At 46.8% G+C, this 27320-nt stretch overlaps 1 protein-coding gene across 1 annotated transcript; it reads right to left on the bottom strand.

The window, feature by feature from the left end:
• Positions 1–8765: 8765 nt before the first annotated feature.
• Positions 8766–14958, bottom strand: LOC135900440 (uncharacterized). The gene is made up of 3 exons (XM_065429943.1): positions 14731–14958; positions 10602–10975; positions 8766–9172 (listed from the first exon to the last, which is right to left on the bottom strand). The coding sequence occupies exons 1-3, from the start codon at positions 14903–14905 to the stop codon at positions 8816–8818; spliced, it is 906 nt and encodes a 301-aa protein (XP_065286015.1). The 5' UTR covers positions 14906–14958; the 3' UTR covers positions 8766–8815.
• Between the last annotated feature and the right edge of the window lie 12362 nt (positions 14959–27320).

Below are 27320 nucleotides of genomic sequence, written 5' to 3'. Positions count from 1 at the left end.
CTTCTCTGTGAAACAGCGTTAAATAAACACTCGTATTGCCTTTTTGCACGTATAGCTACGAACTAACAAACCGCAATGTTCTTGCAGATTAAGTCGCAGTGTTTATAGAGTTCGTAAAATTAACAACAGTTTCTTGAATTAGTAAAGGCAAGGCGCAGAAGATCAGGACTCGACAAGAACACACACGACAGGACACACGACAGTCCTGGTCTTCTGCGCCTTGCCTTTACTAATTCAAGCATGAACCAACTAGCCCAAGCAAGAGTTTCCTTGTCCAATATGTAGAGTTCGCGTCTCCGCATTTTACATTCAAGGACGTAACGATGGACACTTATTTAAACTTTTAAAAGTTTCGTGTGACTTCAAAAAGAATTGCGCATACATCTCTACAGCGTACGTATCCTCCGCACTGCAGCCGCCCTTGCCATGCGAAAAAGCTACTTTCGCAGTTTGGAAAGAGTTCCATCCGCTATGTACAGCGATCATTTACGTGCCACAACGTGTAGTGCAGCGCTTTTTAAAGCACTGGAATACTCACTGCAAGCTTTCAACGCCCCTAGATGTAAAACAACACTGCAAGAGATTTCTCATATTTCCTTGAAATAGCTTCCATCTATCGGTCGCACACAGGGCTCAGAAATTATTTGTGCAAGCTTACGCCAGATCGACTGCCTTGCTCAAGCTTGCATTACGGTACGCAGCCGTGAAACATAATGTGCTATCTGACATTAGCCTATCTGAAATCAACTCAAGAAAGCTGCTAGTAGCCAACAATGAAGATACCCGCAGTTTGAAGGTTTTCATAGTGTGCATATATGTATGTCGTCGGCACAATAATTTTTCGTCATTTATAGTAAATACATAAGGTTGTTTATTATTATATCGTATTCATTTACAATTGCACTATATTTTATCCTATGAATCTTTTAAATCAATTTTTGCCTTCTCCTTCGGAGGCATGGAACGGAGAGTTATACTGTCTGCTGCCTGTACTCGTTGGTTTCCTTTCCTGCAGCGCACCTCCTGCTATTGTTATTAAAGTGCAAAACATTGCAAAACATGCAAATCGTTTTTATGATTGTGAATTTATCCATTCACAAACATTGTAAGCGCTTTGTACCTTCCGAAATAGCAGCACCAGCGCTGGAACAGACAGCATAAGCAGATGACAGCGAACAGAATATAAATATAATTGTGAATTCTCTCGTTCATTCTGTCCCTATAGCGTCAAAAGGGGTGAGCTAGACCAGGCGCGATGGAGAATTATGGGACATGTGTGCAGGTATGGAGTTCAGTAAGTCACGGTCAAAACGACGGTGTGATTATGAGGCAAGTCGTAGTGGAGGATTCCGGTTTAATTTGGACCACCTGAGGTTCTTTAACGGGGAACTAAATCTGAGCACACGAGCGTTCTGACATTTCGCCCCCATTGCAATTCGGACTCACCACGGCCGGTATCGAATATGGTTTTTAAAGAACTCCCAGGTGGTCAATAATAAACCGGCGTGCCTCATAATCAGGTCGCAGTTTTGGCACGTGAAACCCCCAAATTTTATTTTTAGTTTAATCTGTTGTTGACGTCGTCGTCGTGGTCTTGGTCATTGTTGTTGTTTTTCTCTGCACAAGGGCCACATAACCATTAGGCACACGCAAAATATCACTTCCGTTCATTCGCTGTTTCTTTTCTCTTTCTATTTGCAGCCGACCGTCTTTCACAGTTATTTAACGGATAATCACTGTTGTCAAGTTATCGTTCGGCGCAGGAAGCGCCAACTGTATCCGAAAGTTCTTGAATTTGTCCCCAATTCTATAGCAAATAGTCTTGTCCAACCAGATACTGCACGCGATGCCAATAATATTGCGAATTCTCAAACATACCTGCTGTGGTTGCTTAGTGGCTTTGGCGTTGCGCTGCTAAGCACGAGGTCGCGGGATCATATCCCGGCCCCGGTGGCGGTATTTTTCATGGGGACTAAATGAAAAAGAAAGAAAAAAAAAGAAAAAAACACCCGTGTACTGTGCACGTTAAAAACCCCAGGCACACGAAAATAATCCGCACTTCCCCACCATACGGCGTGTGCCACACAATCTAATCGTGATTTTGGCCCGTAAAACCCCAGAATTTAATAATTCTCCAAAGCACGCGAGCACGCACGAACACCGGTGAACGCTTTGTAATGTATACGGTGGTACTGTATAAACAGTGGATGGACTCGAACCGTCAGTTCAGATTTTTACGACTGTCCTCGCTTATAATCGTTGTACTTTTTGCATTGCCTGTACATGTTCTAGTCACAAGTTCGCCCCATAAAAAGTTTTTCTTAACTCATACGTTTAACAGTGTTCAATACTTTGCCGTCGCTACAACATTACAATGCAGTGTTCGTTATTGTTCTTAGTTCTGCAAGAGGTGCTGCATGTATGCATACCGGTGCACAAAGTTTCATACATATATTATGCGTAGTTCGTATCGTACTCGAATAGTCTTCTTACCTAATTCAAAAAAAAAAAATTGCCAGTGGCTTAGCTCGGCTATGCCAGGATATACGTAGCGAAAGCTAAGATATAGCATTGTTAGCCTTGGTTAATCTTGATTGCAAGTCCAGGTTAGTCTGGTTGTCTAGCTATGTTGCGGCGTTTAGCCACTCGTTCGGCGCGCTGTTCGTCTGTTTCCTGGGCGATTCTTTTCCTCTTCATCGCGTTCCGATGTCGATTCCAGGCCTCCTCTTGCTTATCAGAATTGTCGCCATCCATACTGCCACCTCAACTGTGGTTGCGGCGCACGCGAGCTCTCCTTTTCATTCCTCCGACATGTTATCAGACATGCGACGCAGCTGGCGAAGCGAGCGGAGGCCAACGCAACGACGAGGAACGCGATGTGACGTCATGCGCCTCCTCGGAGCATGGGCGCGGTGACATCGCATATTCGCAGCCAGTAAAGCTCTCGCTTTAAAAAAATACATTGGCAAGTTCGCCCGAAGGGGAAGCATTGAAACCGGTAGGAATGTTTAGCGTTGCACTGAAGGCACCCCAGAATGCTGGCGCGATGAAGGGCGTCCGCAGTGGCATTTGAAGCGTCACACCACGATGGTGCAGGACGTGAGAGCGAAGGCAAACTGTATTGGCGTTTGCCTGCGTCCAAAGAAATACAGATTTAGCTCTAGCTTTATGGTATCTTCGACTGGTCGCCTCCCTCCCCCTAAGCAGAGTCGGGCAGATCCAGCGTTCCACGAACTCTGAGGTAGAGTACAAGCGCGCAAATCGAACGCGTGACTCGCTCTTGGGGGAGGAAATTGTAGATGCATAACCATGGGCCTACTGCCAACGTCCAATGTTCCAACGCCTATCCAAAGCTTCTGACGCACCGGTGGGACGAGCGTTCGTCGAGACGCCAGCATGCTGTGCCCTAGGTTGCCTAGGTTACAGTGGACCGTCGCCAACAGCGGCGACGCTGCGCTGTGATGACGTTGCGGGAAACGCTTCAATTTCGACGATTGCTCCGACGACAGGGCTGGGTGCCCCTCAGAGTGCTCGAAGATGGAGTAGAGGGATCGGAAAGAATCAGCTGAGCGCAAGGTGCGCGCCCTCTTTCAACCAGCCGAAGACAACGCCGCTCGCGAGAGCGGTCTAAAGCGCTCCGAAACGGCCAGCCGAAGATGCCATTAGTATGTACCACGGTGTGGCGTGCCCACAGCTGTTCTGCGGGAGCACGAATGCGTGTGCACACACAACGCTGACAGTGCCGCAGCAGCGGAAGCCTGCCGTGGCTCCGGCCAACACCTCCGGCAGAGCAGACTGAGCGGAGCGTGATGGTGAGTCCACTTGGCTTTGTCGCTTTTGCAGCTAAACGCACTGCCCGTCTCTGCGCTCTTCTAACCCACCACGCGCGCGGGCTGCGCATGCGCCGTCAACGGAGAGTATACGACGACGCTAACGGTGTACGCGCCTCGAGTGTACGTATATAATTGCTCTCACAGTTAAGCTTGGTAATTTCGTGCAATCATCTATTCGTGTAAGATAGCTCATAAATGTGGGGGTAAAACAGTTCTGATTTAGTGGTAAATGCGAGAGAAATGCGTTAGAATTACGCAGCAGCTCTCTGAGGTCTCGGATCCACGATTTAAATCACGTGCAACATAATGCAAATTGTCGTTCAGAAGCGCACTCGACACACCTCCTGTTGCTTCGAAAGGTGAAGTGCGGATGACAGTGGTCCGGAACACACCACAGTCACTTTTTCTCTCTATATACAGATAGAACGAGAAAAGAGGAAACCGAGGGGCCCGATTTCTGTTAGTCATATCATAAGAAGGCAACGAACAATGACACGAAGGACAGCATAGGGGAAGTTACTTGTAGCTTTTAAATTCAGTTATAGAAATGACAAATAAATGGAAATTAAAGTGAATAAAAAATTACACGCAGGATTTCCTGTGGGGGTTATCCAAATCATGCGTAAGCATTTGCTACTAATCATCTGCTGTTTGGTCATCGTATGCTGCTTGCTCTGTTTGGTATAATTGCGAGAAACACCGAGAGAGAGCCGCGAAGCGGAGAAGCTCAGTTGCAGCACCAAAATGCTAGCTACTAACCTTACGGAAAACCGCCGGCTTCTTGGCCAATCCCCCATAGTGGGTACGCGCCACTTTCTAGGACACAGGACAAGACCATCATGAGATAACGAAGAAGAGGCGAGCAGTAGCAATGTTCACTCATGTTAGAAGGCAGGCGTGGGTATCTACTCACCGTCCCTCGACTGGTCTTTTTCACTTCGCCTACCATATTACACATCAGTTTTTCATGCCGAACTTCTGGCAATAGTTCTTGCCTTGAGGAAATTACCCGCTCATACTACAAGAGGTATTATCGTCACAGATTCTCTATCTGTATGCAGCGCACTTACTGCGTCTACAAAATCGACAACATTGAACACGTTTTATTCATTGGCTCCGCCTCACTTAAGTTTAGTTCGTATGGTATGGGTACCAGGCCACCGAGACATTCATATTAATGAAATAGCCGATTCCTTGGCCCGAGCTTCTTTAACAGGTCCTGTGCTATCCGTGCTACCGGCAACAGCGCACGTCACTGCAGCCAGATATAGACAATTTTCTTTGAGCGAAGACAAAAAAGCCCTGTCATTAGCAAAATGTACAAATTCTTTGCACCTAAATTATTCTTGGAACCGGTAATGGTGTCCTAACGGAAAATTCGAAGTTTCATTTGCTAGGCTGCGTTGCCGTATTCCAGCACTTAATTTTTACTTGCACAGGTGTGGTCTGGCGGTATCCCCTCTATGCTACATCTGCAATGAACCGGAATGTATAGATCATATTTTATTAACCTGTCGGCGATTTTCTGCTCATCGAAAGTTATGTCTAGAAATCTCACTTTAAAATTTAGGATTGCCTTTAAACAGCACTGCTATTCTCTCCCTTGGAGCAACAGTATTGGGATACAGCCACAGGAACGTTTGCCTAGCCATTTATCATTTTCTATGTGGCACGAAAAGGATGCCTTATTAATAGTTCTTGGTTTCCACAATTGATTTGCTTCTACTTTAGTCTAGAAAATTCAAAAAGTAAAAGCACAATTGCACAGTTTAAATCCTACTAGTATTATTATTCAAAAAAATTACGTTACTCAAGGTTAAGTATATGTTTTTTTTATTATTCTCTTTCTTTTTTAGTATTCATATCAACGCAAGGCTTACTATAGTACTGATCACTACTTTTACTCAAGTATTCACAGTTTATTTTTCATCTTGGATTATATATTTATTTTACGTTTTGTGTTAGGTATTTATTAACCAATTTCTTTTATTTATTCAATCATATTACCACCCGATTCGTGGCCTATCTCCCATAGTGGGTTTGTGCCATTGATTGAGGCTTCATCATCATCATCATCGTCATCATCATCATCATGTTATAGATAACTCCCAGAGGATGTGGACGTGGGACAAAATGACGAGAGAGATTTGCAAATGAAGCAAATTTATACATTTATTATGCGCCCTGTCTCTTGTTTAGCTCATGTTGCGTTTCTTCTTTATCTTCAAATTGGATGATGGTGCGTTTGGGTGATGCCGCTGCTTCGTGGAAGATGAGCACTGGTCGATGCGTGCTGTAGTACGGCACGTAATTGAACAGTGTCACGTTTGGTAGACCTCGTATACGTAGACGTGGAAGGTGACGCTGCCTTCTCTCAGTGCGAACCGTTATCAACTGTGATCAACTGTACTACGGCGCCGCGCGGCTGCGTATGGCGCGGCCGCGTGGGCCCAATCTTGAAAGCAATCTGCGATGGAGACAGAGTGCGCCGAGTGCTGATAACTTCGTGTGCACTGTGTTCTCTGGCGTAGTTCGCGTTGAACCGAGAGGCAGCACGAAGGTCAATTTGCTTGCTGCTGGGCGCCTTATCTTGAAAGCAGTCTGCGATGGGGGCAGAGTGCGCCCAGTGCTGATAGCTTCGTGTGCACTGCATTCTCACGGCTTAGTTCGCGTTGAATCGAGAGGCAGCACGAAGGTCAATTCGCTTGCGGCTGGGGGCCCTATCTTGTAACCGATCTGCGATGGGTACAGAGTGCGCCCAGTGCTGATAGCTTCGTGTGCACTGTGTTCTCGTGGCTTAGTTCGCGTTTGAGTGAGAGGAAGCACGAAGGTCAATTCGCTTGCGGCTGGGGGCCCTATCTTGAAAGCGATCTGCGATGGGGGCAGAGTGCGCCCAGTGCTGATAGCTTCGTGTGCACTGTGTTCTTGTGGCTTAGTTCGCGTTGGAGCGAGAGGAAGCACGAAGGTCAATTCGCTTGCGGCTGGGGGCCCTATCTTGAAAGCGATCTGCGATGGGGGCAGAGTGCGCCCAGTGCTGATAGCTTCGTGTGCACTGTGTTCTCGTGGCTTAGTTCGCGTTGGAGCGAGAGGAAGCACGAAGGTCAATTCGCTTGCTGCTGCGGGCCCTATCTTGAAGCGGTCTGCGATGGGGACAGAGCGCGCCGAGTGCTGCTGCCTCGCTTTTTTTTATACGTTGATTCCTTTATAACGTGTCTTACGCGACGCACGGATGGATGGGTTTCGTCGTTGGGTAGGCATAGAAATGCTTACGTATTTCTACGCCTTCTTAATTAGCAATAAGTCTTACCCCTTCGACGATATCATCATCGTCAGCCTGGTTACGCCCACTGCAGGGCAAAGGCCTCTCCCATATTTCTCCAACAACCCCGGTCATGTACTAATTGTGGCCACGCCGTCCCTGCAAACTTCTTAATCTCATCCGCCCACCTAACTTTCTGCCGCCCCCTGCTACGCTTCCCTTCCCTTGGAATCCAGTCCGTAACCCTTAATGACCATCGGTTATCTTCCCTCCTCATTACATGTCCTGCCCATGCCCATTTCTTTTTCTTGATTTCAACTAAGATGTCATTAACTCGCGTTTGTTCCCTGACCCAATCTGCTCTTTTCTTATCCCTTAACGTTACACCTATCATTCGTCTTTCCACAGCTCGTTGCGTCGTCCTCAATTTGAGTAGAACTCTTTTCGTAAGCCTCCAGGTTTCTGCCCCGTAGGTGAGTACTGGTAAGACACAGCTGTTATATATTTTTCTCTTGAGGGATAATGGCAACCTGCTGTTCATGATCTGAGAATGCCTGCCAAACGCACCCCAACCCATTCTTATTCTCCTAATTATTTCCGTCTCATGATCCGGATCCGCCGTAACTATCTGCCCCAAGTAGGTGTATTCCCTTACGACTTCCAGTGCCTCGCTGCCTATTGTAAATTGCTGTTGTTTTCCGAGACTGTTAAACATTACTTTAGTTTTCTGCAGATTAATTTTTAGACCCACTCTTCTGCTTTGCCTCTCCAGGTCAGTGAGCATGCGTTGCAATTGGTCCCCTGAGTTACTAAGCAAGGCAATATCATCAGCGAATCGCAAGTTACTAAGGTACTCTCCATTAACTTTTATCCCCAATTCTTCCCAATCCAGGTCTCTGAATACCTCCTGTAAACATGCTGTGAATAGCATTGGAGAGATCGTATCTCCCTGCCTGACGCCTTTCTTTATTGGGATTTTGTTGCTTGCTTTATGGAGGACTATGGTGGCTGTGGAGCCGCTATGGATATCTTTCAGTATTTTTACATACGGCTCGTCTACACCCTGATTCCGTAATGCCTCCATGACTGCTGAGGTTTCGACAGAATCAAACGCTTTCTCGTAATCAATGAAAGCTATATATAAGGGTTGGTTATATTCTGCACATTTCTCTATCACCTGATTGATAGTGTGAATATGATCTGCTGTTGAGTAGCCTTTACGGAATCCTGCCTGGTCCTTTGCTTGACAGAAGTCTAAGGTGTTCCTGATTCTATTTGCGATTACCTTAGTAAATAGTTTGTAGGCAACTGACAGTAAGCTGATCGGTCTATAATTTTTCAAGTCTTTGGCGTCCCCTTTCAGGTGGATTAGGATTATGTTAGCGTTTTTCCAAGATTCCGGTACGCTCGACGTTATGAGGCATTGCGTATACAGGGTGGCCAGTTTCTCTAGAACAATTTGCCCACCATCCTTCAACAAATCTGCTGTTACCTGATCCTCCCCAGCTGCCTTCCCCTTTTGCATGTCTCCCAAGGCTTTCTTTACTTCTTCCGGCGTTACCTGTGGGATTTCGAATTCCTCTAGACTATTTTCTCTTCCATTGACGATATATCTTTATGCAATACCAGATGTGCAGCAGCTTTTCGCCTTCACGTATTACAGGAATCTAACATGCTGCCGAACTTTTTTTATTTCAAGGCCGCTGGCGCACACAGACGCTGATCAGACGAAGTCTCCCAGAGAGTAGATCTTCTTGTACGCAATAGGCAGTGCGGAGCGGCTGAAGAGCAAGCAGGACTCCCTGTCCCCGACCAGCTGTAGGTCCTCGGCGAAATTGTAGGAGCCGTGCTTATCGCCTTCCTCCATGAGCGGCACGACGAGCACGAAGCCCTTGTGCGCAGCCGGTGGGAAGTTATTCTGCGCCTCCAGCAGAAGCATCTTGGCCACGTGCTTGTCGTCCGCCACCAGGTGCGTGGCGATCGCGGAGCCATCGTGTAGTCGCTGCGCCACCAGGAGGCCACACACGGCGCCTTTTTCATAAGCCACCCGGCTGAAGGAGCCCTTGTCGGAGGTCAACGCCTATGAAATGTGACCATTTGAAGGCGCCATTATAATAGGGACTTTGCGAAAGCTGTATTTGTGAATGACGCTTCTACAGTAGGTAGAAAAATCTATCGATTGCGATAGCAAATTATTAGGCAGTTATGCGGAGAAGTGATAGTGGATTTACCGGCTTATAAGCTGGTAAACATATGCTTACTAACTAAATTAACAAGCACGGTCTCACGCGCGCCCAGGCAAACATGAACACATCTCAATCGATCACCGCGGAAAATCGTCGTCAAAACGGTGGCGTGAGGAAGAGTGGCAGCCGCCGCGAACGAATTATCCTTCCTGTTGCCTCACTTGAACGCAAACTAGGTGCCGAGAACACAGCCTACACGAAGCTATCAGCTCCGGGCACTCCTGGACTCTGTACACACCACCGATCACTGTCAAGATGGGGCCCGCGCAGCAGCGCTCAATCGCGCAATACACAGCTGCCACAGGAGTAAACCCCTCCCCCCTCCGCCCATTTAGAGCGATGGAAGACGGCGTGCTTTTTACCCGCCTTAATCCCTAGCGCGCCCGAGATCGAGCCACTATCTTCGGCCTCAACCTCGCACACTTTCACTCACAGCCACAGAATACGGCTCACGGCTGCGATATTATCGCACTTGAGCTTTATACGGAGCTTATATGGAGCAGCCAACGTGCTTTCTAGATTACATACGTGATCTGGAAAGCACGTTGGCTGGGACTTTATGTAGCATACGAAGTGACATTACGCATACAGCGTCCTACCTAAATGTGAATGAGGCATGAAAGAATTAAAGAAAAAAAAAAGATTATTACATGTTGTGCCTCGAAAATAGCGAGGGCCCTCGTTTTCATAACGTACTTCCCTGCGTCAATACCGCGAGCATTTTCGGAACATTGAACGGCGGGCGAAGAGTTGATTAAGGAAATAACTGCTTATTCTTTTAGCTCTTGAGCCCCCTTCACTACTCTAGCCTAAATTGGTCGCGACATATTCGCAAGTGCCAAATGACATTTTAGCAAACAGTAGAAATCGAGCAGTCGATGCATGAACAAGCATTTATATTGTGTGTGCTTGTCTGCGTTCGTTGTACTATAGTTGTCTTAGGACCTCTGATATTTCGGCATGGCGTTCGCGCAGTCATTTGTAAGCGGTGATCGACGGGATCGCCGATTATATTAACAGCAAGCAAGTTCACAGCAAGTTCACAGCAAATTCGGAGGCCATTGAAAGGAATTCTCAAAAACACACGGCTTTGCCACTCTAGCTGTGGGACGAATGCAGCAAAAGAAACGAGCTTGCCCAACTGGCTGGCTAGCTGGAGTTCTCGATGCTGTGTTCAGCAGCACGAGATCCGTTATTGCTTAGTATATAGCCACAGACGCGGCTATATGTGGGCGACGTATTGTTAACACGCACAGTACCCACCGAGAGGTAGTCGTCTCGCTGGCTCTTCATGACTTGCTCATCGTAAAGAGCCCCTTCCTTCAGGTTCTGCGGCGTCATCGGTTGCGTTGTGACTCCTGGGATGCGGTAGACAAGTCTGCAGGGCTCTATCACCTTGGCCACCGTCTTCACGAGCATCCAGGGCGAGCGGACGGGCAGCACGTCGGTGATCTTGCAGGCTCGCTCCATCTCCTCCGTGACGCGCGCAAACACGTTCTTGTCGGCGTGCTTCTCGACCGTGTCCTTGCAGAGCTGGTAGACGTACGGCCAGCTGTCCGGCCGGCTCATGCTCATAAGGCCTAAGTAGACGGTGTCCTCTGAGACTTCGATGGTCGCCAGGCTGGCGACCACTTTGTCTGCAGAAGTAGAATACTCGTCAAAGGGCGTAACGGAGCTCCTATTATTTATTTTGCTGGCCTGTTTTGCACTTGTGAAGCTTTTCGGAACAGAATAAGTAGAGAGACGAGGTAAACGAACACATCCATAGACTTTCTGTCTTCGTATGAACGTAGACTTAATAATTGGACATGAAAGACCATAATCTAATTGCACTCGTCCTCTCATCTATATCGGCCCACTGTGACAAATATTAGCCATCGTGTAGGTATATCTCATTATCCGTCTGCCTAACACACAAAGCTTTCAAAAAGCTTTTTGCATACGAACATAAAGCTTACTCTCGTGGTGGAGGTTTCAAGAGTCGCGCCAAAAATTATGGATGCAAGTAGATTGCGGGCTGTAGACTGCGCGGGCAGGTGACGATCCCCGAAATCAAACTAAAATGCAGAACGACTACGGCTGGGATCTACCAAGATACACAGACATACTACTGTAAAAATAAGGGATGCTCTATTTATTCAAGGAAGGGAAACCTTCAAAGACGAGCCATGTCGCCGGCCAGCCAGCGTACGTCAGTACTCGAGAAAACATCAGTCATGTGTGAGATTACCTGATGGCAGTTCGCCGACTAAACAGAGGCATTCTCGGAGCTAATGGGAATATAAATAGACCGCAATTGTGCACACCTGAGAAAAAAACAACTGAAAAGTAAAACTGACATGCACAAGGTCTCCTCAACGAGCTCCATATGACTGCGCACTCACGAGCAGAATCACACGCCATGCAACACGTCGTAGGAAAACCAGCTGTTGCATAGGGCTGATCTTGCACATTTTCCTGCATGGCACGTGATCATTAATGAAACCTGGAGCCATATTCTGTAAAGGTTTGCTTTGGGACCGGTTCGTTCTGGCTGTTACGTCTGGGTTACGTCACTCGGAGAAAGAGTGGAACGTCCCGGCGCGATGGAGACCAATGAACGAGATGCGTTATGTTGTAAGGTCACGTCATAATTTTTGCTTGTACTTTAGCGGCAATATAGTAATTATAGGATGTTGCTAGTTTGATAAAAAAACGCTGCTTTGTAGGCAACACTTGCACATTTAATTTCCAGTAATAACTGTGAGCTTCCACCGCAGACAGCGGCTGGTTTAATATTATCTGTGTTGCTTTGTTATTTTTTGTCGCTAGGTCGTGCGCCATACGTTAAGCAATGAAAGCAGCTCTCTAGGTGGAGGCCGCGCGGCTCTAAGATGATTTCGTTTCGCCGGGGCTGAGCTTCTTAGGGGGAACGATTGCGATGAGACTTACGTCCGTACATCCCACAACTTCGAGAACCTCGCCGTGGTCACGGAAGCGTCATTGACTGCTGGTTTCTCCTTTATTGCGGAGAGAAACCTAGTAGCTTCTACATTCGAGACGCACTACTGAAGAGAGCGTGACAAAAAAAAAAGGCGCAGCGCCCAGGACATTTACGTCGCAGTGTTAAAGCTACTAAATTTTGGGGTCCGAGATACTTTAGCTCGTCGCAAATCCATCGCACTGTGTCTCCGGAGAGCCTGTAGTGCCTTCGAAGCTACCCTTCGTTCATGTCGAACGCGTCGCGCCATTGCCTCTCGTCCTGTTGTCTTTCGACAACGCTCCCTAGTAACACAACCAAAGAAGCCGCCACCAGCGCCTCTCATCGCGCCGGCCAGCGCAAGACTAGCAGATGGCCACAGTTACCATAGCAACCCTAAATATCGTGGGCTGTGTTGCAATACTCGCCGTAGACGGCGAAGTAGACGGCTAAATGGACAGCGGCCATCTTAAGTCTCGTCCCAGTTCTCATGAAGACGTCTAAGCACACAGCTTCGCGAAGACAGCATCGAAGTCAAAAACGGTGCAGGCTACTTTCCTGTCCAAACAAGATGGCAGCTGAGCAGGACGCTTGGAAAGCCGACAGGAAGGTTGTCGGCGCATAAGAAAACGTAGAAAAGCTATACTACGCCCTTAATGCGAGCTACATTGTGTTTATCATAGGTTTACAGCGCAAAGACTTAATATGCAGAAATAGTGTGTACTTTTCTCAACCTTTTTTTTGTCGCCATGAGATGGCGTCTCGTCACAGAAGCGTATTCTGTACGTCTTCCAAACGGCGAGAAACGGGTTCCATAACATGGCCGCGAAGCTGTCTCGGCTGTTTCCTTAGCTGTTTGTCTCCAGTGGTGGCCAGAATTGAAACACACCCATGTTCGCGACCGCGCGCGACGCTCGAGCAAATCATTTCTGCGCGGTTCCTCTCGTAGCAGACGACGGGTTCGCTGTCCAGATGATTGACAGCCTGTGTGACGACAACAAAATTTGTAGTCGTGCCCACCAGGGATGACGACCGCGAAGCGCCGACGAATGGCGTTCGCGAGAGCGAACGGGTTCCAAAGCGAAGCGTTACAGAATAGGGCCCCTGGGTTTAGCATGCTTTATGAGCCTGAGACTAAATATTAGTCAGCGCAATGGAAGCAATCCTCCTTTTCCAGTTCCAAACAAGGCCTGGTGTGTCCCGACAGCAAGCAAGGTGATGGCTGCACTCTTCTGGAATTCTCAGTTCGTACTGCTCGTGGATTTTCACATGGCAATACTGTGCAGTCCTAATCGGTCGCCTGCTAGAGGCTATCAATTAGGAGCTTATCCAAGCAGCGCCGTATGGTTCGGAAAAGTCCCTTGCTCCACAACTGCAACGCACCCTCAGACGGTGCTGCTGTGGCAATGACTGCAGTTCCCTCATTCGCATTTTATGCCCTAAGCACACTCAGTATGGCATACCTCGCACCAACGTACGTTAATCTTATACCACCAGAAAATGAAAAAGAAGTGCTCTGAGGTTCACTTTTCTAATGACGATGTCATATATGCGGAGCGATTCATTGTTTGTGGAAGCGAACGTTCTTAACCTTGCTTCTTTAGGGATCCAAGGCACTGGACAATCGATTGTTCGTTGGACAAAGTGCGCGAAAAATTGAGTAGATTTTATTGAAAAGTTGAACAAAATCTGACTTTCCCTCTAGTTAAGCAAGATAAATATTGGAACAAACTTGACAAGTTATTTCTCCAAGCTTGCTGCGCTGGGCTTTCATCGTACATGGGTGCCCCGAACAGTCTGCCAAAAAAGTCCGACTTCACTGCGTTCAGTCGCTCCTCGCGGCATCTATAGTACAGTATATGAACGCGCTTGAGGGACTTACGGTGCCTTATTGTCGCTTCAAAAAGACGTATATAGAAATAAATCGTATTTCTTTCGGCCCGAGAAAGCTTTCACAGATCATTTAGAAGACTCTGCTTCCACATATAGGCGGCAAAGCAGATAGCGAGAGCCAGCGTGTACATTTCCGTTCGTGCCTGCCCAGCTTCCTGCCTAGCTGATGAAAACTCGCGGGCCCGTCGCAGTAGCCCAGCGGTTAATTAAAGGCGTTACGCTCCTGAGCTTGAGATCGCGGATTCGATCTCGACAGCGGCGGCCACATTTCGTTGGCAGCGAAATGCAAGAACGCTTGCGGTGGTTACATTTAGGTGCATGCTAAAGAAATTCAAATGGTCAAAAATTAATCCGCAGTTCCCTGACTAAGGCGCGCCGCATTATCAGATTGGGGTTCTGGCGCGTAAAACTCCAGATTTTTTTTTTTGCACTCTCGGGAAATATTTGTGAAACGCATCCCTACGAGCCCGGTACTATATCATTGAGCGCGAAGGCTATGCGGTTGATGAAGAAATTCGCCCGGCTGCGAAGACTTCTTACCGTTTTCGTCTAGGCAGAGCTCGAACTTCCCCGCGATCTTTGTGAACAGCTCGACGTAGTTTTCGGGCAAGAGGCCCTCGGAGCAACACACTCGCTCAGCAATTTTGGGTTTCGCCTGAGACGCTCGACGTGCCGTGGGAATTTTTGTTTGGCTGCCACTTATAGCCACAGACATGTTGACGCCGATGTCCGCCGGAGGCTGATGTTTTTCGTGGCAGTCCGAGGCGAACGGATGATGATGATGACCTCATATTATAGATCATACCCACACTGGGGAATTGGCCGTGAATTGTGCGCTGAAAAATTTACTTAATCTTCCGAAGTAGTACGTATTTGATTTAAACAAAAGAAAATATCATACAAAAACAAACAAATAAAGAAAGAACGTTCAGAAAGTTGTTCGTTTAGTTAATTGCGTGCAACCGCAAACGGCATCAAACACTTCCCAGTGACTGAAACCTATAATTTACGCATCGAAAGATAGTTTGCCGATCTTCTTATTTTTTAGCACCTAAGTGGGCTCACCTTTGCGAGGATCGAATCCGATACTACGAGACCACAAGGTCATCCTGATGGTCTCCATTTTGGAGGTATGTTTCGTTGGGAAATATATTAATTTATAGATATTTCAATCTATTAGTCAACCAATTAGTCAGTCAATCAATCAATTTATTTTCCCTTTTCGAGCCAAGACATTTTGTTTATTGCCTTTCTTGCGAGCATTATTCCCTCTAAAGTGCCCGGCCATGTATTTCATGCTTATGTACCACGCAGTGGATTCGTTTGTTGTTCCTGTGTACAGACTGAATCCACTCTTGAGGATCGGCCAATAATAGGGTGGTGAAAAGGATAAGAAAGTATTAGAAATAAGTTTTAGGAACATAAAACGAAACAAATAACCAGAAATTCCGAAATAAATATTTACGTAACGCAGATGCACCATAGACTGGGCCGGGATCGCCGATTTTGCTATTGTTTTGTATCCAAACAATCTCTCTTACCCACTACGCAGAGTTCGTCACGAAGCAGCTACGTGATTTACGTTCCTTTGCACTTGTTGCTCACTTCGTTACTGTTTTAGCGAGCTAGCTTTCTATTTGCTATAGAGACACCACGCCTTTAGGCTAAAATCGTAAAATAACATCATCAAAGAATTCCGGCAGAAACCCATTTCACGATTGACGTCGAAGTTAATGCGATTGGCATTGAATCAACGTAGCTACACACCGTAGTACCACCTATGAAATGCGTCATGTGGAAGCGTGTGTGTGCACCCTGGCTGTTCCCTTGCTCTTCTCCTTTCGACACGCTGAGCCATCTAGCGGCGCCGCCAGGAAGTCTGCGTGTGGCGCGTTTTTGAATATTCATTCAGAGAAGATTGTCCGAATATATAGATGACGTGGGTTCCATGCCGCCAAAAAGCGCAGAAGTTTTAAATGTTTTAATGCTCCAGCGTTCTTAGGGTACTTCACGCATTTTCCTCAGGGCCAATAAGTATCTATGCATGTTTCTGCATAACCATTTTCCCGCCTGCCTGGGTCACTGGGTAGTACGTGGTCGAATGGGTATATTCGTCGGGCTGCTGTGCTGAGGGGAACAGGCTTCGGAAACCTGTTCTTACCCCCATGTTTACCGAAAATATAAATTTGGTGAGTGATTCAGTAGTTACAGAGAAAAAGCGAAAAGTGGCGTATAACATTTTCGAGCGTTTCGAGTCGCATTAAACGCTTCGCAGTAAAATTCGGGAAATCAATGAAGCCGTTGAAAATAATCCACTACTCTTTTGAGACGTGTGAGGTAAAGAAAGTTGAAAATCAAATTCTGATCTAGTACATGCCAAAATTGCAATATATTTATGAGGCACGCCGCAGTGGAGGACTACCAATTAATTTCGTTCACCCGAGCTTGTAGAATATGCTCCTAAATCTAAGTGCACGAATCGCAATGCAGCCGCCGTGGCTGGTATCGAACCCGCTATCCAATAGTTTAGCAGCGCAGTGACATAACCACTAAGCTACCACGGCGGGTAAACGCTGCTTTTAAACCATCTCACTCAGGGTATACAGAAGCCATCCCCACTTTCTGTTAGTGCTATATTAATGCGATTGACATTCAATGCCTACTTAATGCACATTGACATAATCCTATCTATCTATCTATCTATCTATCTATCTATCTATCTATCTATCTATCTATCTATCTATCTATCTATCTATCTATCTATCTATCTATCTATCTATCTATCTATCTATCTATCTATCTATCTATCTATCTATCTATCTATCTGTCTGTCTGTCTGTCTGTCTGTCTGTCTGTCTGTCTGTCTGTCTGTCTGTCTGTCTGTCTGTCTGTCTATCTATCTATCTATCTATCTATCTATCTATCTATCTATCTATCTATCTATCTATCTATCTATCTATCTATCTATCTATCTATCTATCTATCTATCTATCTATCTATCTATCTATCTATCTATCTATCTATCTATCTATCTATGAATAGAACTTGTTGCTGGGCGAGTTGGTTGGGATCTAAGGAATACATGGTTGCGCCAAAAAGCAAAATAAACACTTAGGAGGCAGAGTATGAAACGACCGATCGAGCGCTGAACACTGACTGCACAGTATGCCACAAATGGTTGATGTAGCTTGAAGCAGACGTGGTAGAAAAGGGGCCCACTGTACTAGAAATGTAGTTGAGTAGAACTTGTTGCTGGGCGAGTTGGTTGGGATCTAAGGAATACATGGTTGCGCCAAAAAGCATACATTCTCATACCATGTGGTAGAGGCTATCGGGCGTAGAGCAGAAGGCGCATTTGTGAGTATAGCTCGTAGGATACATGGCGTGTAGCAGGGTGCCGTGCGGGAATGTGCTGGTCTGTAGTCTTCGGAAGATCACCGCCTCTTCTCTTATCAGCTGGGGATGCGGGGGTGGATATATGCTTCTACCCAGTCTGTAGTGACTCAGGATATCGGCTTTTCGGGACGCTATCTTGTTGGTCTACCGGTGCTCGTGAACCTGGTGGGATAGCCCGGAGAATGTGATCTCGGGCAGCGGTATTAGTCGCTACATTACCCGCCAGGGACTCGTGTCCCGGGGCCCAGACAATGTACACTTCTGGAAAATTGTCTCGTCTTTCGAGGATGCTCAGGGCTTGTTTGGAAATGCGGCCCTTTTGGTAATTTCTACATGCTGTTTGTGAGTCGGTGATGATTGTGATTAGATCTTCCCCTCGCTGGCCCGTAGTGGCCGACAGGGCTATCGCCGTTTCTTCCGCGCAGTCGATGTCTGGAGTGCTTACCGAGGCCGCTGCTACCTCTTGTCCTTGGCCGTTGATCACGCTGATAGCGTGGGCCGCTCTGTTCTTGTACTTTGCCGCGTTGGTTTATCGGACTTCTCCTTGTTTTGGTCCTTCGTAGGCCTTACGTAGAGCTTTCACTCTCGCTCGCCTCATTTCTCTGTGGTATTCAGGGTGCATGTTTCTCGGGATGCTGGCCACCGTGATCTTCTCCCTCAGGGGTAGAGGAACCCGCTGTTTTGTAGACTCATATTCGACTGGGTAGCCCAGTCTTATTAGCGTGTCCCTACCCGTGCTGGTGAGCTTGAGTCGCTCTATCTGGCTCGTCTTGTGGGCCTCTACTAGTTCCTCCCAAGTATTGTGGATGCCCAGGCTGAGTAGCTTCTCCGTCGACGTCGTCGGTGGAAGCTCCAGTGCCAGCTTGTAGGTCTTTCGCATTAGGGTGTTCAATTTGTCTATCTCGCTGTTCTTTAGACCCAGGTACGGGGTAACGAGCACTATAAATTCTAAATAAAGGTGTATGCAGCGATACGGTGTGTAGCTACATTGATTGAATGCTAACTGACATAACTTTGATAGTCATCGGGAGACGAGTTCTGCCTGAACATTTTAAAACATGCGTGTAAAATCCTGTGCTGGACAAAAACGAGAAGAAAGAGCAAATGCCATTTTACAAATCGTTCAGTAGTATCGTGGATGGATCTTTGGGACATCATTACAGTACCACGCTGGTGCTACCAGACGTCTGTCACACACCACTTCATTTGGAGATGGATTTTCGTGAAACATCTTTAGGTCATTCGCAACCCTCCGGAGCTCATCATGCTTTAGCGGCGTGCTTTGTTATGGTGTATTACAAACAACTGTTATAACAGCCACAAGGACAATTGCGGCTCTTGTGGCTTGGTCCTTGTTTATTGCACCCGCGCAATAATTATAGATGTGCGCAAAGTCTTATATAGCCACCAAAACGTCGGCAAAGCTATCACGTTACTGGACGAGACGTTGCACCACAGCGCAAAACCATGTGAATTCGTGATTCTCATCACGCCGCGAACGGAAAGTCACACTGAAGAAAAATTCAGTACTGGTTCACTTGGAACATATTCGCGATTTGCAGCGAAAAGAAAAGAAAGAAAAAGAGGTTGACACAAGAAAAAAATAGCCATGACACGAAAAACAAGTTGTTTATTGAGAACGTGTGACAAATAATTACGCAGGATTATAACAAAACAGGAAACAAGTTTACACTGCCAAGAAAGGTATAAAAATCGGGAGGTACCTATGTGAGGTGTGCGATCATCTAAATGAGAAAACTTCTGCTTAGCTAGAGGGAAAGATGCCTGCCTCCCACAAGGTTGAGCATGGTTTTAGTTATGTAAGGCTTCGGTAATATGACACGGGTGCGCTGATCTGTGTGCCTCGTCGGGATGGCCGCATTAGCAACATACGGGAAGGAGCCACATGACCGTCAATGAATTATGTGAAATTATGCGAAATCGTAGGAAACTGTGCAAGCACAGAAACATTCCGCCGCGCGCGCGCCACACACACGCACAAACACACACACACACACACACACGCATACATACATACATACATACATACATACATACATACATACATACATACATACATACATACATACATACATACATACATACATACATACATACATACATACATACATACATACATACATACATACATACATACGCGCGCACTCAGACATAGAAGAAACGAGCATTACCTATAGCATGCACGCACCCGCGCTAGTACACGTGCGTCCATTCTATAGTCCACTACTTCAGCTTAGCCACAGCTTGCGCAAGACACTCTTGCAGCTCGCGGCTCCGGGAAGAAAAGAGCGAGCGAGCGCGAGACGGGGAGCGCCGAAAGAGCGAGCGAGGCGCGTACCGCATAAGTCGCTCTCAACGAGAGCGCGGTGACAAATTAACACCCAAGTCGGTGTAATCCTCCGGCGTAATAAGGAGCGACCGATGAGGGATGGCGCCGTGGTGCGCGCTTTATTCCAGAGCTCAGTGCGCTCGCCTGTTACGCAATGAAAAGCCATCGCCGACGCACCATCACGTAAAGCTGCTATATACATACATTTATTGCGCAAACGTTTTAGGACTCGGCCACGCCGCAGGCAGCCGAGTGAGCTGCCGGACGATCGCTGGTCTCACGAGCTGGAGGGAAAGAGAAGTGAAAAAAAAGAGAGAGAAAACAAGCCATATGAAGGGGGATGTCAGGGAACACATCCCTGCACCTTCTCTCCGTCCCCGGTTTCCCTCGCGGCAGGGAACTTTGGGGAAAACTAATATACGCTTAGCCCGTGGCGTTTCATAAGAAAACGAACCTGTGGAACGTTAGAAGCAGAGGGGGAGGGGGGGGGACGTCTTCCCTCAGCCCCGTGCTCTCCCGGCCGCTGTCGGCACTGTCAGCCGCTCGGCTTCTCTTCGAGGGGGGCTCGTTGCTCAACGCCTCTTAATTTATGAAAAGTATAACGCACGTATGCCGCCTCTTGGCGGTGTAATATATGCGCTCCCTCGGCCCCCTCTTCCTTTCGGCGCGGTTCTCGTTAGGATCGGAGCGCCGTGCGGCTATCCTTCGTGCTGACAGCGAAACGAGACCCGAGAGCGTCTGCCGCTTTATTAAAGCGCGCGCCAAGCCCATCCACTGGCGGCTTCATCGAAAGTCAAAGAAATCGATGATGAGACGGTCTTGAAATGACGGAGGTGGCAGCGGCGCGCGTCTCGGCGTGTGATCTTGCGGGTGGTCGATCCGCGGCTCACGGCTTATGAGACTGGACGCATAAAAAAAAAACAAATCCGACAGAACTCATTTTACGATGAGTGTCGACGTTAACGCGATTAGCACTGAAGCAGTGTAGCGACACACCGCATCGCTGCTGCAGAGACCCGTTATGTATGTGGCGTTTATGCAGCTGTGCTCCTTTCTCGGGCTTCGTACTGAACACGCTGCGCTATCTGGCGACGCCGCCGCGAAGTCCGCGCGTGGCGCGTGTGTCATTCAGACAATTTTGTCTGAGTGTATGTATGACGCGCGCTCGATTCCGCCCTTCAAGATAGAAATGTTTGTTTGTTTGTTTGTTTGTTTGTTTGTTTGTGATTGTAGAGCGGCACATACCCAGTGGCGCATGGCGAGTAACTTGAGTTAGCGTGAACAAATGGTGCGCAGTCGTCCTACGGAGATGATTGGCGACGGTAATGCGATTAGCATTCTTTCTATCGACAGGTGCGCAATTCGGGGTTATACGTGTTTGATTCTTTTCACGGTTGAATTGGCGAGACGGAGGCAGGGTTGTATGGCATATTCAAGTGCACGACGTTTATTTATTTTTGTGTGCTTCAATTGCTTTCTATATGCATCCTTAAATATAATATACATTTGAATATGCACAGACGAAATATATGTTAATACACCGGTACATTTTAGGATGACATATACAGCGGTACGGCAGCTCTAGTAGACCGCAGCGCATCATCTTCTCGTCTGTCGCTGATGGCGACGAGCAGAGAGCGACGAAGTACGATGCATACGGGTGAGATCTAAAGTGTCTGATTGCGGGGACAAAATGTGATTGAGCACACTACAGGGGGACCACGCCGTGGGGACCACGCCGTGGGGACTTCGCCGTGGGGACCACGCCGCGGGGACCACGCCGCGGGTACCATGTCGATGGAGGCCCGCTTGGTGCCAAACGCCTCCCTCATGCACGCCGGAAACCACTCGTTTTGGCGCTTCGAGAGATCGGTGTTGAAGTCCCCAGGGATGGTGAGCGGCATGTCTCGTTCCCGAGCACTGTCTTAGCAAGGTATGAACGCAATCTTGCTGTAAGCTATTAGGTGCCTTGGCATAAATCGCTGCCCCGTATCCTTGGCGGCCACAGGACCGACATACCTGCAGACGGCTGCGACGGTGTTGTTCTGGCCGTATAGTCCGTTGCGTGACCCATATAGATACCCCCGACACTATTGTGCACTAGCGTGTCGTCAACGTAGGGCGACAGACGTAACGTGGTGGATTCGATCGTGAAACGGCGTATGTGAAAACGTTCTTGTATAGAGCGACGCCGACGCACCTTTACTTGAGCCGCTTGCTGGGCACGACGAGTTGAAACCTACTTGCAGCAATGGCCAGTCGGCAGTGTTACCATGGTTGGTTTTGAACCCTGATCCCCCAGTACAGCAGCCCGATGCTCTAACCATTGTACCACGGACTATAGACCGTTTTATTGAGGGCGCTGCCATTTTTGATATCACAGCGCCTTCTATCGCACGGCGCCATGCTGGTATATGGGATTGCGCTAGAGGATGCACCACGAAAGTACTGTTGACGACGAACGGCAAGTTTTCGCGTTTTCCTGAGAGGTGCCAACAAGTTTTGGGGATTGCGAAACTTGTTAGCGTGTCGTTACTAAGCTTTTAGCTTAGAAATAGCCGCATTATCGCACAGTGACGAGCCTAGAGGCGCTGCCACAGCTCTGCCCGCGATCGAAATAAGAGGCGAGTCTAGACTGAACATTGTCGATACGTATCATATACGTGTAGCATGTTATTATTGTATGTCTAGCCTTGAACTCTATTAAGGTATCACTCAGGTGACAACAATCAGGGCTGTCTCCGTGTGTCACGCGGTGTGCCGCACCTGCGCACATGCCAATGCAGGTAACTGCAAAGCTTCCAGGAAACTTGCTTCGCTAGCCTTCGTGCTCCTAAAATTTACGCGGTGCGATTTTCTTAGCATTGTTTACTTGTTACTCTGAATTGGCTTTACAAAATAAGGAACTGCAAAATAATTGGACCGGAAAGGACGTCAACATTGGTAAAACAGCCTAATGAGAATGGTCGCGAATATTGAAGAATCAAGCAAGGCGCATGCGATGCGTTGAAAGAATATGCGTATATTCTTAGGTCTATAGAGTGCTGCCTGTACAAGGGCACCTCGCCGAATCGATAGAGCTGAAAAACGAGCGACTGCTCTTTGCAACAGCAACTTTATTTTCGGGAGTAATACAGCCAGACGTAATACGGCCAGAAAACTTGTCGACGAAAACCGGGTGTAAGGGAGAGCCCATGTGAATTAAGGGTAGCCGCGCACATTAGAGAACGAAAAATAACGCACCTTCATTTTTTTTTATTCGGCACCTACAGTTTTTGTGATACATACTAGGTCAACTTCCACCAGAACGTTAATTACCGAGCATGATAATCTTAGAAGAGATTCGAACAATATAACTTTATTGTGCGTGCACGAAGAAATAGTTGACTTCGGCCATCAGCAAAAGTTGACCGACTTGAATACGCACCTTTCGTTCAGACCACAGTTTGATCATGGGTGTCGAGTTCGTCGGCGTGCGCTCATTGGAACAATATATCCTGAACACCCACGCGACGAATTTGATGGCGTCGAGTCCTTTCTGTTTATGCTGGTGATTCAAATCGGACGCTTGTCTGCAACCGCAGAGGCGGAGTCCACGAAGTCGCCGCGGCTTAAGAAGCCCTTCATGTTCATTTGCGAAGGTTCTTTTTGCAGCCGAATACAGCGCAGTGGTAGCACGTTGACGTTGAATAATCTGACATCGCAGCAAGCACAGACAGAACACGTTAGAATCGCACTAATTCGCAATTAACGGCTGCTGTCCCAAGCTGCCGATGGGAGAAACGGCGATCCGCACATACCAGTGCGAGGAGAGCGGCGCGGCGCGCCTGTTCGAGGCTCGTTCTTCCTCGACGATACATACATACATACATACATACATACATACATACATACATACATACATACATACATACATACATACATACATACATACATACATACATACATACATACATACATACATACATACGTACGTACGTACGTACATGCATGCATGCATACATGCATTCATACATACATACATGCATGCATGCATGCATACATGCATATATACATACATGCATACATACATACATACATACATACACACACATACATACATACATACATACATACATACATACATACATACATACATACATACATACATACATACATACATACATACATACATACATACATACATACATACATACATACATACATACATACATACATACATACATACATACATACATACATACATACATACATACATACATACATACATACATACATACATACATACATACATACATAGCCCCCGAAGTGCCCGTGAAGTACTCTAAGAATAATAATTGCATTGAAAGGTTCATTGAATAGCGGCACATCCCCAGCGACCCAAATTGGTACGATGGTTGGTTTCGAATTATATTCCGACAGTTCAGCCACCTGATTTCGTACTCATTAAACCGTGGGCTATCCAGTGTACCCAAGTTGGCTGGAAACACGCTTACATTGAAAGTCCCCCGAAAGCGCGTGAAAATCCCAAAGAATGCCAATCGCATTGGTAAATTCGTTGCCGTCTAGCGAGGCAGGTGCTTACAACGTTTTCATGCTTTGCAGAATGTAATGTGCCCGTAGTTTTATGGATACTGAAACTGTACGTTCCGGTGCAGGCGGAATCAAACTAGCAGCAGTAAGCAAGTAATATATATATATATATATATATATATATATATATATATATATATATATATATATATATATATATATATATATATATATATATATATATATATATATATATATATATATATATATATATATATATGTATATATATATATATCGGTTTATCACATGTCAAACCTCAATCTCGTTATGAGGCATGCCGCGGTGGCGGACCGCGGATTAATTTTGACCACCTGGGCTTTTTGACGTGCGCCTCAATCTACGTTCACTTCAGCCCCTGAACAAAAAATAATAACAGCCGAAAGACAGAGTTCATTCATGATCGCCACGTACTTTTGATGACCTTACAGCAAATATTGTTGAGGTTTGGGTGCTTTGCTGAGTATTGTATATTGCGGTCACAGTGCGCATTCAATGTGTAACCTGCAGGCTTGGAGGTGTGCTGTGTCAGAACATATTCTTTCGTCTCATTGGCCGCAGCCGTACATATTTCGTAGAGGTCAAATCTAATGCACGATTCTTCAATCGCTCGTATTAACGGGATAGAGTTAAGGGCCCCGTGTCGACGTCGGCGTCCGACGCCGGCGTCCCTGTGAGAAAAAAAAAGCCCATATATATTTAGATATATGCATATGCCACGCCTTGCTATATGACATGCGGTATATGCGGGTTACATTGCCACACCATTCTGTCACCAAAGTTGCTTCTTGTATTACATTTTTGAGAAAGTTATTCCTCGGAATATTGAGAATGACATCGCACAAACGAATATCATGAAACAAGAAACCGGCAGCGCATGCCTCTTATGTTAATATTTCTTAGAGTGAAATATTAAAAGTGCGAAACAATAATAGAAACCTCAAAATCACGTAATATTTTTGGCGCGGCCGTGGGTGCTACCTCCGGGATCGGCCCACGCAGGAGGCCGCGTTTCTACCAGAAAGCTCGCCTTCATGAACATTACGGTTACATAAGGTGCAGTTGCCCGGAAGCGTGAGAAGCAGTCGGAGATCCCAGAATGCTATCGCGTTCCACTCCTGGAGGCGAAGCTTAAGTCCAAATGCCGTATTCCTTGCTCCGGCATAGGTGGCCTTCAAGTGACCTGTAGCCAAAAGCGAGAGCCGTTATTCGTTGCGAGAACAAAATGAGATCATACGGCCAACCAGTAAAGAATATAGAAAATGCGGTCTCTGGACCGTAACCCTATGTACAGAAGCCCATTTCATACGCTAGTTACTGCACAGACAAGTTACAAAAAATATTGCTTCCGAGTTCTTCCTAACGTTTGTTCACAATATCCCTGAAGCTCTAACTTCTAGTATGCTGAAGTTTTATGTGTCATTTCCAATAGCGACGTTCAAAAAGCAAATACAGTACACCACGCACTTCATTGTCATCTTTTACAGCTGAGGCAGGGCTGCCTGTCCTCTTTTCAACGCCAGCGGTCCGTGAGTTCCGCGGCGCGGGTTTTGCGCCGCCTCCTTCGAGAGGTGGCGCCACGCCGCGTGACCAGGTCGGCGGTGTCCGGCGCACCGGGGATGCTTGTGAGATGGTTGTGAGTAATCGTCCTAATCACTCCAACCAATCTGCTTTGCCGGTAGTCATTTCATGCTTACATGTACTCTCCATTACGGTAGAGCCAGCCTTTTTATCGCAGTGGCTATGAGCTCAATAACTTTATCGTTGCCGAGTCAATGAAAAGCTCCTGAATATATTTTCGGGTGTAGCTGTTCTTCATTATTATTATTTTTGTGGTAGAGGTTAGTACAGGGCTGCATTTCCAAAGTTTAATAAGTGCTACACGAGAAACAGTTGGGAGCATTCCAGCAGTGATAATCGCATTGTGACTGTCAGGTTAAAGCGATAAACTGAATAAAAATATGCTATAGTCTGCACTTGTACACAGTCCACACGGCGTGAAAACTGAACGTTTATATATTCTCCGCATGCCACTTCGAAGGAGGTGTGATGTTGCATAGGGGATTCAATATCCATTTAAATCTTCAATCGATGTAAACGTCTCCGAGCTCCGAGAAAGAGTGCATTCAACATCAGCTTATGTTGTCAGCTTCATTGTAGCTGTTGCTGTGCTCTGGTACGCGTGGCTCTCTGCAACCAGATTAGTAGGGGGTATCAGCAAAGTATCAGCGTCATTAGAGACACCAAGAATTTGATGTGGCGTGTTTATTGTAACAGTGCTGAAGCGCCGTGGACAATCTACGGTAGCTGCATACATATATGTTCAAATTATCGATGCACTGCTACTGTAAACACTTGGCAAATTAATATAAGAAACATGAAACAAATATGAGCTTCGGAGTATCTCCAGAGTGGACACGTGTGTATCAAGCACTCGTGGCTGCGGGCCTCTGCACTGAACAATGAACAATAATATGGAAGCACATAGGCAAATAGGGACGCCACGTGGAACTGCAAATGATACACCCTAATTTTATAGCCGCTAAGCAGTCACATGGGTACGCTCACAGCACTCCACAGTACAGTTGACAGCACAAAGTCTACGCGACGCCCAGTTTGGCGCATACAGTCGGTTACAAAAGTTTGCGGGACACGGGCACCACGGCAAATGCGAATTTCGGTTCTGCCAATTATGGCGTGGTGCTTCTAATTTAATTTATCACTGTGTAAGTCTCAAAGTTCACTGCGCAGGGAAAGTTTATATTAGAGCTTATGTGCGCTGGCTTCGCGGGA

The sequence above is a fragment of the Dermacentor albipictus genome, chromosome 1 (genome assembly GCF_038994185.2).
Source record: "Dermacentor albipictus isolate Rhodes 1998 colony chromosome 1, USDA_Dalb.pri_finalv2, whole genome shotgun sequence".
Classification (NCBI taxonomy): Eukaryota; Metazoa; Arthropoda; class Arachnida; order Ixodida; family Ixodidae; genus Dermacentor; species Dermacentor albipictus.
This window is presented reverse-complemented; position numbering and strand designations above follow the sequence as displayed.